We start from the raw sequence: 19,711 nt of genomic DNA, 5'->3' as shown, positions 1-19,711 counted from the left end.
GACTTCAATTTAAAGGCAATGGAATACAATTTTACATTATCAATTATACCACAATACTGCTGAAATTTTTAAAAAAAAGGTAATAGAGAAGTCAGTGAAGATTTTAAGGAAATCAACAGCATGACCTCTGTTTAGGGAAGAGAACTTACGTAAATAAAGAATATATTAGAACCATTTTCCAGTATCTTCCAAGACTTAAAATCCAAATACTAAAATCTCTACTCCAGAATTTTGCTTTTAGATATATATCTTTCAGATATACATACTTTCTCTAAGAGAAAAAAGAATATATATATAGATAGATAGATAGATATGAATAGATATTCACAGCAATATTACTGAAGTATGACTGAAAATAAATACCCATCAATAAGGATCTTAATAAATGAATGACAAGCATATTTGTTCAAAAGAATACTGTTGTTTCTATTGCTAAGAATGTGAGAGCTTTATATTTGTGGTATGAAGAGATCCAACATAAAAATTTCAAATGCAGAAGCATGGGGATAGCATGGTATAATTCCAAGAATGGTAGAGAATATATATATATATATATGTTAATGTTTGTACATGTATCATTCCACTACAGATACTCCATACACTGCAGGGAAGAAAGGTATCATCAATACTTCAATAATAAACTTAAAAAAAAAAAAAAAAACCAACCTGGTAATGATGGCTACCTCTAACGTAGGGAACTAAGGGGTTAAAATAAGGAGGGAAGGAAAAGAACTTTTCAATAATTATCCTTTTACACTTTCTGAATTTGTGCCTTATGCCAGTTCTGCTTATTCAAGAAACACATTTTTTTTAAAAGGACTTTAAATGCACTGGGGAAAGACTGAGGTATGGAAAAAGATTAAATGTTATAAACCATAGCCTAGAACAGTAAAAGCCAGACTAACAATATGAGAATGGCGAATAGATCACAAAAATATGGCAGAGATAAAACCAAAAGGACTTAGAACTTTCTATAGGGAAACAGAGAAGAGTTAACCCTGCACCAGCATCCAAGCTGCTAAAAGTACTGGAGGAAAAAAAAAATACAATTGTGCTAATTACTCAAGTGGGCACCCAGTAAACCCTGCAATTCTTCATTTCATCAGTAATTTTACTTTCTAATTCTCTCAGATAACCATTTCGTATCTTCTTCCTTCTTAAATTTCTATCACCTGACCTCCTCACCCATCTAAGCTTGTTTCTTACTACAAAAGGAAATCAGAAGCAATATAACAAAAATTAATTTATCTTCCTACCAACACATCTTCATCTCCAAAGCTCTATCTTAAACCCTTTGTGTTAAAACATGATTATCCCTACTTTCATCAGTGGCCAGCCCCTATACTTGGGTCCTATATTTCTTGGGTCCTATATTTCATCTTACTTGCCCTCTTAAAAATTTTCCTTTATTATACCTTCTTTCTGCATCATCAATTTTTCACTCTTTATTAAGACATTCTCAAGAAAGTCTCGACCTCAAGTCCACCTCCACCTACCATCTCCTATTTCAAAATTCCTCTTAACAGAAAAAAACCTTAAAAAATTAGTCTGTAATTACAATCAGTACTTCCTCTTCCCTTAATCTCCTTTTCAGTCACTCTATTCAGGCCTTTCTCACCAGCACTCCATTGAAACCACCTGTCACCAACAATCAGAATCCCATTTCTCTGTACTTTATATACCCTCCACAATATCTGAAAAGTTAAGAACTCTCCCCTCCATTCTTAAGCAGTTTATTCTCTTGGCTTCCTGGGTATCACTCTCTCCTGGAAGTTAATTCTATTTCCTTTGCTGGCACCTCCTCTAATTCTCACCCCCTAACTGCTAAAATATATGGGATTCAGCTCGAAGGATTTCCCTCAATTTTGGCTGTTGTAAGTTTCAGTTACTGAATTTCTATTTGGTTCTTTTACAAACCTGCCATGTCATTATTGTTATAGTCTCTAACTCTGTTAAAAAGTGCTAAAACTGATCTATAGACCTAGACCACAATAAAGAGTTTGTGTTGGTCTATGGAGAATTCTAGTATCTAGAGTTTCAAAAAATCTTATTTCTGTTGTCTGCCGGTTCTCCCTCATGCTGTTTGATCTTCTCCTCATATGCCCTGTTACCTTTGATTCTGTGCTCAACATTACATTAGAAAAATCTAGGAAAATAATTGGACATTCAGAATGACACTATTTTCCAATCCCTTCTCTAGCTATATTCTTTCTCTACTACTTTATTAATTTCCAACCCAGCTGCACCTCAAAACCACTTGGGGACTTTTAAAATAGATCGTTCCTCAACCTCATGCATGGCAATTAAATTAGAACTGGGAGGAAGGTGAGCACAAGTTGTTGGCATTTTTTTAAAGCTCCCTGTCAGAGCTTATCATGCAGCCACCAAATAAGATTTCATCCTGTCACACCTATACATTAACGACTCCCAAAATTTCATCTCTAGCCTAACAGAGTATCCAACTGTTTACCTAGGCCATCCACTTGAATATCTAATAAGCATTTCATATTTAACAAAGCCAAAACAGAAGTCCTAATTCTCCCTTTACCCTACCCTCGCCCAGACTTTCCTTATTACAAGCCTAGCCAAATTCAGTATCCTCTTTTGCCTAATTATTACACGAACCTTGTGCTGACCTCTGCCATTCCAACTCCCACCCACCCCACCTGCCACAAGGATCTGCCAGAGTGATCTTTTAAAACATAAATAAAATGCATCTTTTCTATACTCAACATTCTCCAGTGTTTTCCTATTAAAAACATAAATAGGTGTCTGGCTTGCTCAGTTTGTAGAGCATAGGACTCTTGATCTTGGAAGTAGTGAGTTTGAGACCCATCCTGAGATTACTTAAAAATAAAATCTTTAAGGGGCACCTCGGTGGCATAGTCAGTTGAGCATATGACTCTTGCTTCTGGCTCAGGTCATGATCTCAGGGTCATGAGATCAAGCCCCACATCTGTGGGTTCCATGTTTAGTGTGGAGTCAGCTTAGGACTCTCTCTCCCTCCAACCCTCCCCACAGAGCTCTCTCTCTCTGGAATAAATAATCTTAACCAAATAAAGAATATCTTAAATAAAAATCCAAATGCCTTACCATGGCCTATATCATCTGGCCCCTGCCTACTTCCAATCTCCTCTCCCAACACCTCTCACTCACTAAACGCCAACTACCTTAATTCATTCCCTCTTCCAGGAATACTCTTTCCTCTAGATCTCAGTAACAGGCTCCTTTCTTAATGTTCAGATCTGTACTTCAACTCCATTTCCTTTTAAGGAGGTATTTCTTAAGCATCCTACCTAAGATAACCACCATCCTCCATAGTTCTTCCATGTTCCCTACAACTCCATAACGCCACTTCATTTTCTTCACAACACTAATTATCTAAAATTACTGTTTGCTATTTGTCTTCATCCACTGAAACACAAAATTCATGAGTGTGAAGACTGTCTCTTTACTACTGCAAGAACCTAAAAAACATTACTTGGAATACTTCAGCACACCCTCAAGCATCTGTTGACTGAATGAATGATGACAGACTGCTCTACGGCTCTTATCTAGGTTGCTGGAAGGATAACATTACTATTTATCAGAGGAGAATTTTTGAGATTTATGAAAAGCACCACAAGTCAAATACCCTCATAAAATAAAGCTGAATACAAAAACTATTCCAAGAACCACTAAAATAACCAAGTATTTTAGAGGCTGGCTTTAATAAAGTTACTGTCTTAGATTAAAATATGACACTATAGGGTACCTGGGTGGCTCAGTGAGTTAAGCCACTGCCTTCGGCTCAGGTCATGATCCCAGGGTCCTGGGATCCAGCCCCGCATCGGGCTCTCTGCTCAGCGGGGTGCCTGCTTTCCTCTCTCTCTCTCTCTCTCTCTCTGCCTGCCTCTCTGCCTACTTGTGATCTCTCTCTGTCAAACAAATAAATAAAATCTTTAAATAAAATAAAATATGACACTACAGATCAAGGTATCAATGAAAGCATACTAACAAAAATCACACATTAGGTGATTTCCATTCTGTTATATCCAGAATTCTAACTTGCATTATTACTGCTGGCTATGTTATGGAATAATTTCAGTTACTAAGATTGGCTATACTATTTAAAAAATAAATATTTAAAAATAGAACATGAGCAGCCATTTGTTAAAGATGCATCTCATGAGGAGTATCTGCATGGCTCAGTCCATTAGGCTTCTGACTTTTGATTTTGGCTCAGGTCATAATCTTAGGGTCATGAGATCAAGCCCCACATCCAGCTCCCCCAAGTGTGAAACCTGCTTGAGATTTTCTCCCTATCCCTGTCTATGTGCATGTGCATGTATACTCTCAAAAAAAATAAAACAAAATATATCTAATGAGTTCAATTAGTTGACCTCTATAATACATGATTTAAACTTTATAATTACGGGGTGCCTGGGTGGCCCAGTGGGTTAAGCCGCTGCCTTCGGCTCGGGTCATGATCTCAGGGTCCTGGGATCAAGTCCCGCATTGGGCTCTCTGCTCAGCAGGGAGCCTGCTTCCCTCTCTCTCTCTCTCTACCTGCCTCTCCATCTACTTGTTATCTCTCTCTGTCAAATAAATAAATAAAATCTTTAAAAAAATAAAAAAATTAAAAAAATAAACTTTATAATTACATCAGAACAATACTGCTATTATATTTACCAATGTTAAAGATATAGGAGATTGCCTTAAGTATCATCTTCAAAGAATTACTCATGGATGTGGGAGTGCTGTATTTTCATAGAATACTAAAAAAATAAAAAGTGTTACCAAAAACATACATTAAAGGTGATTTTATTTGAAAGGTATATAATATATTCTAGGTATTTTTCTAGATATAAAAATTATAAATCTGAATTCCCAATGTCTTGCAGAAACTCTTAAATTCTAACAGATGACCATATATCAATACAAACAACCTTGAAAACTATGCTTCAACATTTCTAAATTTTTTGCTCAAAGAAAATCTAGTTAAGGGGGGCCTGGGTGGCTCAGTTAGTTAACTATCTGGCTCTTGGTTTCAGTTCAGGTCATGATCTCAGGGTCATGAGATCAAGCCCTGTGTTGGGCTCCCTGATCAACAGGGAATCTGCTTAAGATTCTCTCTCTCCAGCTCCCCATCTCCTTCCCCTGCTTGAGCTTGTTTGCTCTCAAACAAATAAATCTTTAAAAAAAAATTTAGTAAGAACTTACATGTACCCAAAACTCAGCATGCCCAAACTTAAAGGCAAACAAATGGAGAAAATATTTGTGGTAACAAAAAATTAATGACCTTAACATATAAAAATGTCTTAAAGAAAAAAAAAGTTACAAATTAATGGGGGCAAAACATATAAAAACCCATGAAATCACATGACAAAACAGAAACAGCCAATAAACAGGCAAAAATGTTCAAGTTCACCAATAATAAATGAACGCATTAGATTCCATTTATTTTCTCCAAAACTTTGCCCATGTGATAAAGCAATATACCAGTATGAATAAAGTATGGAAAACTGATACTCCTACAACTGTGGTGGAAGAGCATTTATGCAAAATATAGAAAAGCCTTAAACAATTAACATTCTTTAACCTAATAACAATTCCACTTCTAGTACTTCTGTTTAAGAAGTAACTAGAAATGTGAGCAAAGATTTCTATGTAACAGAAAAAATGAGAACCTCAACACCTGACAACAGAGGATTAGTTAAATCATGAAACATCCATACAAAAATACTTAGTAATTAAACCAAATAATCATGTAGAAAATTACTGTGGGAAAATACACACAATACATTGTTTGGAAAAAAGCTACATAGTTGTAACGTATATAACCTCAATTTTATCATGACATTTAATAGTATATAATATACACAGAAAAAAGACTGGAAGATTATATAGCAGAATACTAGCAAATAATTTACCAACTTAACTGGCTATGGTATTACTAGTACCTTTTTCCTGTTTACTTTTCAGAACTGTCCTGAATTTCTGTATCTATGATTTTTTTTCCTTGCCACTTTTCTTCTCCTTTTCTATTTTCTATTGCACTGATAATTTTCTACCTTCTGCCCCAATCTACAAGTTAAAAATTGCATTTTTATTCTCTTGATACTTATATCAAAATTTAAATTTCTGCCAAAAACAAAAACAAAAAACAAAATACAAAACCCAAACTGTTTCTCTATTAAGACTACTCTAAAAATGAAGAAGACTTTTACCCACACCTGGATTCCTCTGTTTTCATCTTTAGCATTCCGTTTCTTCTTCAACAATATAAACATTAACTACCAAGAAGAACTGCTATATATTAAAACACAATTGATAAGATGAGTTCATAATGATATTCAAAAAAAATAAGAAGACTCTCTGATAGAAGCCAGGATAACAACTCATTCCAAAAACACAAATAAAAGGAATGAATTTAATAGTTTATCCTGCCTTTCTTGTACAAACTGTACTTTTGGATAACCAAATAGCTAATGAGGTAAAGTTTTTGCTGGAAGATTCAAAGCTGTAACACAAAAGGATTCAGAATTTAGAAAAACCACCATTTTACAAACCTAAATGAAATAATGAATCCAAAAGACAATGAAAAGCTGGTAAAACATTAGTTGAAAAGCAGAGAGCTAGAGGCACACCAACCAATAAAATATACAGTCCCTGTTTAAATCCTAATTTGAACAAACTAATTCAAGTATTTAAAGGCCTTTCAAGTTTTTTAAAATTTGTAACTGAAGTATAATTGACAGGGTTATATTAGTTTTAGGTATACAACATATTGATCTGACAATTCCATACAATACTCAATGCTCACCACAATTAGTACCACCTGACACCATACGTTATTACAATATTACTATTTTATACTCCCTATACTGTACTTTCATCTCTATGACTTATTTTGCAACTGGAAGTCTGTACTTCTTAATCCCCTTCAATTATTAAGACTTTTTTTAATCAATTGGGGAAAACTAAACACTGAGAGGATACTGGGTAGTATTAAAAGATTACTAGAAATATAGGGTAATAATGGTACTGTGTTTCTATTTTTAAAAATCCTTATTCATCAGAGCAGGTCTCAAACATTTAACTCTTCAAAACTCATGATCACTTTAACTTAAAAATTGCTGAGGATGTCAAGGAACTTTTGTTGTGTGAATTATACCTATTTGCCAGAGGACAGGGTAAGGGAGAGTGGCGAACTACGAAGTGGCTCATGGGAACTGGAAGGAATGATGAAATGATACTGTATCCTGAGTATGGCAGTGATTATATAACTGCACATGGTTGTCAAAATGTAGAGAATTATGCATTAAAAACGATGAATTTTACTGCATGTAAATTATGCCTTTATAAAAAATGGGAAAACTTGTTTAAATATTTGAACACTTCAAAGGGCTTTGTTTACGTAAGTAGATATATATATACATATTACCATATTAGGAATCAAAACGGAAAATTTTAAAGCTGTATTTACTAAATTTAAAATAACATTCAAATAGTATCATAAGTAACACTTTAATGGAGAATAGATTTTCAAAAAGTAAAAACAATAGGAAGTTTTTGCAAATCTCTTTTAATATCTAGATTATTAGTAAACAACTTAGATCCTCCTATCAGCCGTTTTGTTCAATCTGTTGTGTTATCACACATTGTGTAGCCTCAGGAAAACACAACAGTAAAAAAGGCAAATAATACCTTAGTAGTATTATGAAAACAGCTATGACCTCACAAAAAAAGGGCCCCAGGGGCTCCCAAACCACACACTGAACATTCCATCAGTATTTCTGGGTAAAATTATACAATTCTGAAATTCTACTTTAAAATGCTCCAGCAAGAGGGACCCATGTGTGGTTCAGTAGGTTGATCTCAGGGTCGTGGGACTGAACCCCATGGAGGCAGTGCTTGGCAAGGAGTCTGCCTGAGATCCTCTCCCTTTCCTTCTCCTTCTCCCTTCCCCTCTACCAGCCTCCTCTCCCCCCACATGCACACACACCCTCTAAGAAATACAATCATCAAAAATAAATAAATAAAATACTCCACCAAGAATAAAATTTTAAATGGCAGAAACAGAGGAAACAAGAATGACAGAATACTAATAAATGTTGAAGCTGGGAGGTAATTACATTAAGGTTCATTATACATTTTTCTACTTTTATGTATTTTTTAAATTTTCTACAACTTTTAAAGTTACAAGTATTTTATTGTCAGTGAAATGGATTAATTCTGAGTGCCTGGGTGGCTCAGTTAAGTGTCTTGCCCTTTGGCTCAGGATGATCTCAGGGTCCTTCCGGTTTCTACCTCTCCCTCTGCCCTTCCCCCCTGCTCACACTCTATCTAATAAATAAAATCTTTTTAAAAATTAAAAAATAAACTTAATTTTTTAGCCACTTTTCCACTTAATCCTTCAGTAGTTAGTTTAGTAAGGGTCTTTGAAATAGTAAACTTTCAGGCCTTGAATTAAAATGTCTTCACTACATCCTAACCCTTGAGTAGAAGTTTAATTGCACAATGAATTCTTAGCTGCTGGTTATTTCCTGCTGGTACTGTGAAGATATTACTAAATCATCTTTTGGGATCTGTGCGTGTGGCTGATGACAGATTTGTAGGTTCTGTAATCTCTTTGTAAATAATCTGTCTTTTCTTTCTGCTAAATTTAAGATTACCTTTCTCCCTAATTTTAGGGGTGAATATATTTCTGTTTATCTTAATACTTCGAAGTAAGATTTTCATCTGCAAACTGTATTTCTTCAAAACAAAATTCTCATCCATTATCTCAACAAATACTACCTGTCGTGCCATTCACTCTAGTCTCTTTTTCTAAAATTTCTACGTTGGTGGCTCTCAATCTATCTTTCAAGTCTCTTAACTACTCATTCATTATCTCTATGCTGTATTTTGGGCAAATTCCTTAGTATATTACTATTGACTCACTCTTTTTCTAGGTCTAGCCTAAAGTTGTCCTGTTTCCTCCTTCCTTTCACTCCTCCACAAATTTCTCTATTTCCTCTAAAACAATGCTGACAAGACACACAATTACGAGTAAAAAAAGAAAAAGCACTGTCAATTAAACATTGACATGCCATGGATTGTAACGCGTACTCCTGATTTCAGAAATACCAAGATGTTCACCAATGTGTGTTTTCGAAACAAATGTTTCTCATTTCTAGGATTTCTGATTGTTTTACATACCTACCCTTGCTTTACAAGTTCTTTTTAAAAAATGCTACAGCTTTATCTGATTGACAATCAAAAACATAATGATTAAACCCTTCCATACCTTGTTCTTTAATACAACATTAATTCATTTCCAAATTGTTGATTTTATTGGCTATCTTTCATAGATTTTATGTTTATCACGTATTTTGGAATTTTGGTTTTCAGACTTGAGTAAAATTTTCCTCTGTATTACAGCTCCATGTCTGGAATTTTTACAAGTGCTTCTTCTATCAAGTCTCTCTAGCCCCAGTGCAGACCCAGGTTTTATACTGGCTTTAGAGAAAATACTGGAGATATCACAAATCCAGACAGTGAGCTAAGAATTCAAAGCTTCAGAATTCAATGGTTCACATGCCAATCACAAGTTGTGTTCCTGTCCTACTTCCCTGCGTTCTCTTCTCATCTGTAAGTGTAAGCCTCATTTAAGCCATACCTTTGAGTAACATAAAGCAGCACCATTTTTTTTTTTAAGCTCCCCTTTAACACAAGGGAGCACTACTCCAGCTTGGTTTTAAACAGTGAACCTGACTGATCCTTGGCTCTTCCTCATATTGGGTTACTTTTATTTCTATTAACAGATTATTAAATAGGCTATAATTCCTGACCTAAATACTTAGCTGGTATGTTCATCCTATTTAAAAAAAAAAAAAAAAAAAAAAAGGTAAAAAGTAAACAGGATAAGACTGTAGAGGCAATATAATTAATTACAGTATTAAAAACATATGACACCAAACTTTGATTCCTGAGAGATTATAGAGATTTCCACTTTCTACATTAAAATTTTCATGTTTTTATTTTCCGTAACAAACATCTTTTACTTTATAACCAGATAAAGTGAACGTTAATAAAGTACAGAAAATACACAATTATGGTTACACTAAAATTGAATGAACAAAAAAATACTATTGCGAAAATCAGAAAATGATTTTCTCAAGCTCTGAAATAAAAATTTTAGAAATTTTTAGAAAAAAAATTTAATTTAGTGAAAGAACATGGCATACACAGTGTACAGATTCCCAAACAAAGAACTAAGAATTAAAACAAAGCAGGATATACTATACAATACCTAACTAAAAGGTTCTCAGGTTATATTTAATAATAAAACTTTGAGGTCTACATAAAACAATAGCTAGATTGGTCCCCTATTTGTGTAAGAAGGCTAAAAGATCTACCAATCACTTTGAGTCATCATGGATGGCATTCATTTTCTCCCATTCTTTCTTTAGCTCTAAAAATACAGCATTTTCACCATACACTCTGCTTTTCAACCATTAGGTTTGGCCTTTTAGCAGTATTTGTACATTCCTATCATCAGCCAGTTCTGACAAGTGATTTCTTAGACAAAACCAAAAACCAATACATTTATTTTATTAGAATCACCAATAAAGATGTTCCAGAAGACAGTCCCTCCACTTACCATGAAAAAAATACATAAGGCTAGTTAGTATCTTTCTCCAGAAAGGGAGAAAAAAAAAAAACAAAAAACCTGGTATAAATTAAATTGCAGAATATCAAGTCAGTGTAGCCTAGAAAAACAACCACCAGAAAAACCAAAAAAACAAACAACAACAACAGAAAAAGACCCAACCAATCACAACCCTTTAAAGGCTGTTGTGAAAAGCTCTGGGCCAGTTTCCTTCCCTACCCAAATGTCAGAATGGTAACAGGATTACTGCAAGAAAGAATTACATCAGATGATATATCTAAAAACACCTATATAGTAGCTGACACATCTCTCTCCCTTTTGCTCTTGAATATTTAAATTAACTACAAGAGATTTAAAAAATCAAACTTTTTAAAAAAATATTTATTTATTTGACAGACACAGCAAGAGGGAACACCAGCAGGGGGAGTAAGAGAGGGAGAAGCAAGTTTCCCATTGAGCAGGGAGCCTGATGCTGGGCTGGATGCCAGGACCCTAGGATCGTGACCTGAGCTGAAGGCAGACACTTAATGACTAAGCCACCCAGGCACCCCCAAAATCCAACTTTTTGTAATGCTTCCTTTCACTGTTAATTTTAAAAAGCGCAGCTACCAATTAGTCCACAACCAAACATCAGGTTTTTTGCTCTAAAGAAGTAATGATTTCCATAAATCTTCCTACTTCAAACACCTGACTGAATTTTAAATATTCCTAGTCTTAAAGGACAAACTTATACTCATATAAAACAAAAACTTGCAAAGGACTAAAATTTGAGAGACTGAATAAGTCCTGATTTGAACTTTGGGGAAATTTTCTGACTAGAAAAAGCTTTGGAGGGGCGCCTGGGTGGCTCAGTGGGTTAAAGCCTCTGCCTTCGGCTCAGATCATGATCCCAGGGTCCTGGGATGGAGCCTGCTTCCTCCTCTCTCTCTCTGCCTGCCTCTCTGCATACTTGTGATCTGTCTGTCAAATAAATAAATAAAATCTTTAAAAAAAAAAAAAAAGCTTTGGAAAGATAGACAAATCCATACTTTGTCTCTTCCTACCACACAGCAATGGTAGACAAAGTAAAACTTCAAAAACAGAAGTTCTCTAAATCTACATGCATCTTCTCAGTGAAAAAAAACAAACAAATATTAACAGTGAGTGGGACATGCTTGGGGCATGATGTGCTGCTCTACCTCCCAAGGAAAATGGGGATCTGGTTTCTAAGGGGTCAGAAGCACTAAACATACCCAACGCAAGGAGGGGTCCAGAGTCAGACTCACTGCCTTAAACAAGCTGAAGCAGAGGTCATTTTTGTTTGAAGGGGAGCTTAAGAAAAACAAAAAGTCAAAGAAATTCCAGAGTCCCAGTAAAAAATCTGGGTCTTCTCATTTATTATGAAAAGTACTACATTATTTCCATGCTTATCAAATACAAAATTCAAACCAATGATGTAAAAGTGTTAAGCCTTTTCCCTGGGCATACTATGCTCTAACACAGACAAAAAATTTTTATTCTTATTTTCAGGTGAGATACATCTTAAAGTAATTTATCTTGCTTCTTGCCAATTTAAAAAGACAGTACATCAAGGGCAGTTTTCCTATTACCAAATCTTCCCAAAATTAAAATTTCCTGGCTTTCATTATTAAACATGCTGTTGTGTACTTTGCAACATGTGTTCTCATTCTCCTTAACTTTTATTTTCTCAAATTTTTTCCCTACTCCTTTAAAACTGGGATGAAATTCACATTTAATGGTCTCCCAGAGAACATCCTTATTTTACCCTTCCTTATCACCATTTAATACTAAATTACCACTTTAAAAAGTCCATCTTAAGGGCACTGGTTGGTTCAGTTGGTTAAGCATCTGACTCTTGAGTTCAGCTCAGGTCATGATCTCAGGATCATGAGATCAAGCGCCGCCTTGGCTCTGCACTGGATGTGGCACCTACTTAAGATTCTCTCTCGTCCCTCTGCCCCAAGCCCACTCGCTCTCTCTCTCTCTAAAACACAAAACAAAACTATATTAAATTTGTAAAGTAAAATTAAAAAAAAATTTAGAGTCCATTTTGTATCTAATTCATACAATGTTGCTATTTTGATAGTATTTTAGAAATAAACTACTGTACTGAAGATTTGGTGCTTTTTAACAATCTAATTCATAAATCTACAAAAATCACAAATAAATCTCCTAGGATTTTTTTTAATATGTATAGATCTCCATAACATTAATTTTATACAAGCTTAAAAAGCTACCAGCTATATCTTCAGAAATATGCCATTCTATCAGTATTCTCCAACTTTTTGGTCTCAAAACTCCTTCTAAACTCTTAAATATTACTGAGGTCTCCAAAGGCTTTTGTTCATATAGATTACATATTTAGTATCTACCATATTAAAAATTATGAGAAACTATAATTTTCTGTTTCAAAAATAAACCCATTGCATGTTAACATAAATTAACGTTCTATGAAAAACTATTTTCCAAAAATATAAAACAAAATCTTAATAAGAAAGAGCATGTTTTGCATTTTTGCAGAACTCTTCTAAAATGTCTAGTTAAAAGAACACAACTGGAGGGACGCCTGGGTGGCTCAGTGGGTTAAGCTGCTGCCTTCGGCTCAGGTCATGATCTCAGGGTCCTGGGATCGAGTCCCGCATCGGGCTCTCTGCTCAGCAGGGAGCCTGCTTCCTCCTCTCTCTCTCTGCCTGCCTCTCTGCCTACTTGTAATCTCTCTGTCAAATAAATAAATAAAATCTTTAAAAAAAAAAAAGAACACAACTGGAGTCTCATATTTTGCCTCTGCATTCTGTTTGCAGCATGAGGTTTGGGGTGAAGCAGAGAAAGAATACTCCTACAAATATACATGGTTGGAAAAGAGGTAATTTTATTGCCTTTCAGCATTCTTTGATACTATATATCAAACTTGACAAGTGGCAGTTTCTTTATAGGTCAGTTGCAACGTTAAACCTGAAACCATATTGATAAACTTTCCACATGCTTGCTATTGGTCTATCTCAAACTCTGAATGGATCTTTTTACCCCTGCATGATTTTGTACTATGAACTGATATTTGACAACTACTGGTTCACTGAGTTATCATATAGATCTTCCAAATGTTGGTACATTTCTTTATAATACAGTACACTCCCCAAAAAATCCCATTTATTAATATCACTATCCATCTCATCAGAAAAGTATTTTATTAGTAAAAGCTCAAATTCATAGTAGCAGTTTTGAGTTTTCCAAAATTCTAATTTTTACTGGAAAACCCAAATCTTATCATTGGTAGCAAATTTAAAAAAAAAAAAGGCTTTTTCCTTTAAGTAACCAGCTCACTTAATTTTTTTTTTTGAGAAAATATTTGCTCTTAAATACACAAATCTCTCAATAACCAGTTTGTCAGTTTTTCTTTCAAGTTAAAAACAGCCTTTCATGAAAACAGCGTATAATTCACCTTGCAACTTCCGCAACTGTACAACCAAAAATTTTTTCTTAAAACAATCATCTTACTTTGTCATATAGCAGAAATGCTTTGTTAAAGCATACTTCCCAGGGACGCCTGGGTGGCTCAGCTGGTTAAGCGGCTGCCTTCGGCTCAGGTCATGATCCCAGCGTCCGGGGATCGAATCCCCCATCGGGCTCCTTGCTCACCCGGGAGCCTGCTTCTCCCTCTGCCTACCACTCTGTCTGCTTGTGCTCACTCTCACTCCTCTCTCTCTCTCTGACAAATAAATAAATAAAATCTTTTTAAATAAATAAATAAAAGTGTACTTCCCATTTTATCACAAAGAATATTGCAAAGACAAGTAGCGAGAACAGCATATCAAAAATACAGTGAGATACCACTTCACACCCATTAGGATGGCTATAATCAAAAAGAAAGACAATTGTAAAGGTTGGTAGGAATGTAGAGAAATTGGAACACTCAATGGTGTAGTCCCTTTTGAAAAAGTCTGGCAGTCCCTAATAATGTCAACAGTTACCATACAACCCAGCAATTCCACTCCTTAGTATATACTCACAAGAAGCAAAATCATGCCCACACAAAAACTGTCCACAAATGATCACAGCATTCTTAATAGCAAAAAGGACAAACACTGTTCCTCAACTGGATATATATACTGCATTTTCTTCATTTACCTCACTGTGGAGTATTACTCAGCCACAAAAAAAGGAATGAAATACTGACATAGGCTACCACACAGATAAACCTTGAAAATATTATACTAAATGAAGGAAGTCAGACACAAAAAGCCACAAAATGTATTATTCCACTGATATGAAATTATAGGCAAGTCCAGAATAGGCAAATCCAAAGAGACAGAAAACAGGTTAGTGGTTACCAGGGATTAAGGGGAAGGAGGTAATGAGGAGGGACTGCTGATGGGCTTGAGTTTTTTTGTGAAAAAACTCTAAAATTTGATAGTGGTGATGGTTGTACAAGTCTATAACTACATTTAAAAAACCCACTGAATTATGTACTTCAAAGTGTGAATTTTATGGTATGTGAATATATTTCAGTAAAGCTAATTTTTAGAAAAGGAAATGCAGCACTCAAGGGTCAAGATTTAGTAAAAATAACTATTTTGACTAGTTCATCAAAGTCATTCTTAAGTAAAAACAGTATTTTTCTTTTTTAACTACAAATACATGATCATGAAGACCACAACAACTAGCAAAATAGTTTGGTGCCACTAATCTCATTTTTGCTAAGGAACAAGCCATTTTGTGTAAGCATCAATGCAATGAAAAAGGCAAATAACTTTAGTATTAAGAAAAGTAATCTGACATCAAGGATCTCTGAGAGGGTCTCCGGGATCCACCAGGAGCCCACAGACCATGCTTTGAAAATGGGTGCTCTAAACCATTGCTTCAGAAGGCTCAAATGCAATTAAAGGCTTGCCAAGTACAGACTTTTGAACAATGCCAATTTTCTAAGGATAGATGACAAATTTCTCCAAAGAAAAAACGTAATCTCTACTGTGACAGGAATTACTTCGATAAATCAAATTTGAGGGTCCAAATATAAGAGCTTGGAATCTTGGACTCAATGGAAGATTATAATAATAACACAGTCATCACAAGAACCCAAATACAAAGAAGGATAAAACTAAGAATTTAGTGCACAACAAAACATTCATAACATGTTATCTAAATGAACATTAAGGTAATGATGATACCATCTCTTTTAAACTATATTATTTAATTTCTGCCAACATTCAAAGAGTAGACTTCTGAAATTTCTACCCATACTATCAATAACAATATATCTAGCACAGTTAAATTTAATATTCACTATACACTTACAGAAATAAACTCTCACAGAATCAAAGAATTTTGGGTCTGGAAAGTACCCTACGATACAGTTACCTAGTCCAAAATCCCATTTTATATAATGAGAAAACCAAGTTTGCAAGAAAAAAGGAATCTGACCACAATCACACAGCTAGCTAGTGGGTCAGACAACATAAATAGTCTTGGCTCCCAGTGCCATGTTTTCACCATGCCAATCTGACTCCCCAAATATAATGCAAAAGTGTTTAATTTACAACACAAGAAGCAAAACCAAGACACCTAACCTGCCAAATAAAAATTTCGTAATGCTTAACAATACCAATCAGATATGAAAACATATAAAATTAAGGAAAAACTACAAACGTAATTTATGGCAAAATGGAGAAATGAATCCTTGACTTTAAAACTTTCAAGAACAATCTGGAAGACTTCATAATGTCTACTTTTCATACAAACATGGGGAAATGCATCATCACCTGTAAAGATAGCCAGATGTATTGAAAACACCTTAAAACAAAAAATATCCCTACATGTCAATAAATCACTTATCTATGGCATGACATGACTTAAGACTCACCTGCAGGACTGTCAGCATTCTCTCCTGGGTGGAGCTGTATACCAGTAGAATCTATAGAGTTTACTGTAACTGTCTGTAGATTTGGCAACTGACCAGTGCTTAGACTAACTGGAGTTGAAGTCAAGGCTCCACCTGCTGCAACTTGACCAAGCGTGAGTGTCTGAACAGGCGTCAAAGTTATTTGTTGGGCAGCAGTATTCTGTATTTGCAAATTCTGCAAGTTCTGGACCCCTTGTACTTGAAATGTTTGCCAAGTTATCTGTCCAGAAGGGGTCACTGTCTGTGCCTGAATTAAAAAGGTTCCAGGATTCAGCTGCAACTGAAGATTTTGCAAAGCCTGTTGTGATATATTCTGACCACTGGCTTGCACACCATGGATTGTCTGTGGTGTAATACCTTGCACAATTTGGGCTTGACTGGTTGGCTGCTGAGACTCTGGAAGTTGTAGATGTTGTACAACAGGCTGTGCTGTAGAAACCTGAATATTCTGAGCCTGTGTCTCTTCAGAAACAGGCGACTGGATATAATTTCCCTGAAGATCTGAAGAATGGACTTGCCCACTAGAAGTAGTCAAGCTATTTGTGTTTTGTTGTAATATACCTGTACTATCTATAGTAACAGGCAATTGTGATGAAGATGATGTTGGCACAAATAAATCTGTATCAGTATTAGTTTCATTAATATCAGGAGAAACCCGCTCACCAGTCCTTTCTGAATTGTCTGAACTATCCATAGCTTGTCCTGTGTTTATCAAATGTCCATCGGCATTAATGCCTGCAGTCATTGTCTGAGAACTGCCCGAGAGTCCCAAAGAATCTAGATCGACACTATTGATTGGTACAAAGGTAATATTTCCTGGCAGACCAAGAGGCACATTAGCAACTACTTGGGTTTGGCCAGGAAAAGATGAACCACCAATTGCAACTCCCTGAACCTGGACTTGACCAGTCTGTGGTATGAGATTCTGGATATTAGCAGGAGGTGTTCCAGAGGCAAGCAAGGTCTGATTAGAGCCAGGAATGATCTGAATTTGGCCACTTTCTTGATTTATACCCCCATTATCTGAAGAGCCTGTGAAGCCAATCTGAACCTGCTGACCATCTGTTGACTGAATCTGTGGTATTACTTGATATTGAACATTGGACACTGTACCATTTGATGAATCTGATCCTGGTGCAACTGAAAATATTTGTTGATTCTGCAAATTCTGAAGGGGAAGGACATACTGCCCACTTGAAGTAGCAGCACCTGGAATCTGTACTAGATTACCAGCTTCATCTTTTATAGTTGTAGGTGTGGCTGACAAAACCTCCCATCGGTTTGGTGCTCCTCCTAACTGCGCAGAAGCCAAATCACCTGTCTGGATAAAGAAAACAAAAAATGTTACATGATATATTATTTGTGGCATATTTAAACCAGTCCTCAAAAAAAATCTAAAAACTGACAAAAATTCTACTACCTGAAGTTAAAAGTTCTCTTAATTACATAGCAGACTTCAAATACTGAAGCAGTACTACATAAACTACAATAATCATTATTTCCAATTTTGTTAGTTACTGCAAAGATAACCCATGCTATTTGAGCAGAAAAAAAATTTCAATCAGAGTAATCTTTGTTTTACCAACTGATCTTCTAATTCCTCATCTATGATCTCTAATCCATACGGTTAAATCAACAGAAGTATAAGTGGCTAGAAAAGATATGGACAGCTCAAATCAAGTATTATCTCAAACACTGGAGAGTTAAAAATATATATATACAACCTACTAAAATATGTATCACTAATTAGGTACATTATATTTGTATAAAAAAAGAAACATAACTAGTACAGTGTTATCAAGTCATCTGAGTTAGAAAAGTCGGTATTTGTATTATTGCTGTACACCTTAAGTCAAAAGCTACTCTTTTATGGCATGCATTAATGTCCTCCATAGTAAACTCTTGGCTAAGGCTATTCCATTAGCAAGCCATCAAATTCTTTACTTTTCCCATGAACTACCAAAAAAAAAAAAAAAGAGAGAGAGAGAGAGAGAGTGAGAGAGGGACCTTAAAAAATTTTAATGAGGAAAGATTATTAAACTATGACCACATGGCAAAGTCACTCCATCTGAAAGGTTTTTCTAGACTCTAAAAAGCTGGAGGATATAGACGATGGTTTTACCTACTACTCTATTTAAATTTGCAGTACAATGATAGACATATACATTATGCATTCTGTGATGTGACAGAATTCTAAGTTATCATACCCGTATTTTATGGATTAGGCAACAGTGGAAAAATACCAACAAAGGAAAGTAGAAAGCAATAAAATCTAATACAACAATTTCTAAGAGTGAAAACACCAGAGCCATTCTTTTAATGCCAAGTACCATGACAGTGATTTATATCATTTACTCCTTACAACAATCCCATAAGGTAGGTGTTATTACTATCTTCATTTCACAAATGAAATAACTGAGAAACACACAGGTCTCAAATGGCCAAGATAGTTGGATTTAAAACTAGGCCAAGTCTAACTCCAGAAGCCAGGCCTTTAATTCTATACTAAACTTGTCTCCCACTAACACCAAGGATAAAGATACGGAGAATGAGATCCTATATGAATTACTCACCCTCAAAATAAAGCTATTTCTATGCCACTTCCTTCTAGATCTATAGGCAACTTCCTGTGACTCTGCATATCACTACACAATGAAAACTTAAGCATATCCAGTCAGCATTCTCAACCTAGGACCTACACCTAGGCTTCAAAGGACCTCTGAATCCTCTAAATAAATGTATCAACTTTTTGAGAAAGTGGAATTGGGGGACAGAGGGATAATCTAGGATTTCATCACATTCTCAAAGTAGGTGTATGACCACACAAAATGGTTAAGACATACACTGTTCTCCAAGTAGGAACCATTCCACAAAATTCAATAAAAATCTTCTGGTTCTACAATATTTGAAGAGTTTCTTAAAGAAACTACCTAATTTTCATGCAGATGCATGGTTGAAAAGCATGTATTTCAATGGAAGAACCACAGTTTAATGATTCAAGAGATTTGCACAAATTTGCCAAGTAGAAATGAACATATGAGTATGCTCACGAAATAAACAATTTCTATTTCAAATGATTCCCAATTCATCCAAGCAGATACACACATACATGCTATGACTATGTGAACAGTGGTGTGCAATAGCCATATGATCAAAATGCTTTTTAGGAACACAGAGAT

The 19,711-nt window shown here is 35.3% G+C and overlaps 1 protein-coding gene across 2 annotated transcripts in view; it reads right to left on the bottom strand.

Annotated features, from left to right (window-relative positions):
• The window catches only part of SP3 (Sp3 transcription factor), a 56,940-nt gene that overhangs the window by 31,021 nt on the left and 6,208 nt on the right, over positions 1 to 19,711 (bottom strand). For both annotated transcript variants that reach the window (XM_082689528.1, XM_082689529.1), the window contains one exon: positions 16,494 to 17,853. In XM_082689528.1, the coding sequence (XP_082545654.1) occupies positions 16,494 to 17,853 (1,360 nt within the window). The remainder of the gene's footprint in view (positions 1 to 16,493; positions 17,854 to 19,711) is intronic.

Source organism: Mustela nivalis (assembly GCF_964662115.1).
Source record: "Mustela nivalis genome assembly, chromosome: 11".
NCBI classification, from domain to species: domain Eukaryota; kingdom Metazoa; phylum Chordata; class Mammalia; order Carnivora; family Mustelidae; genus Mustela; species Mustela nivalis.
This window is presented reverse-complemented; position numbering and strand designations above follow the sequence as displayed.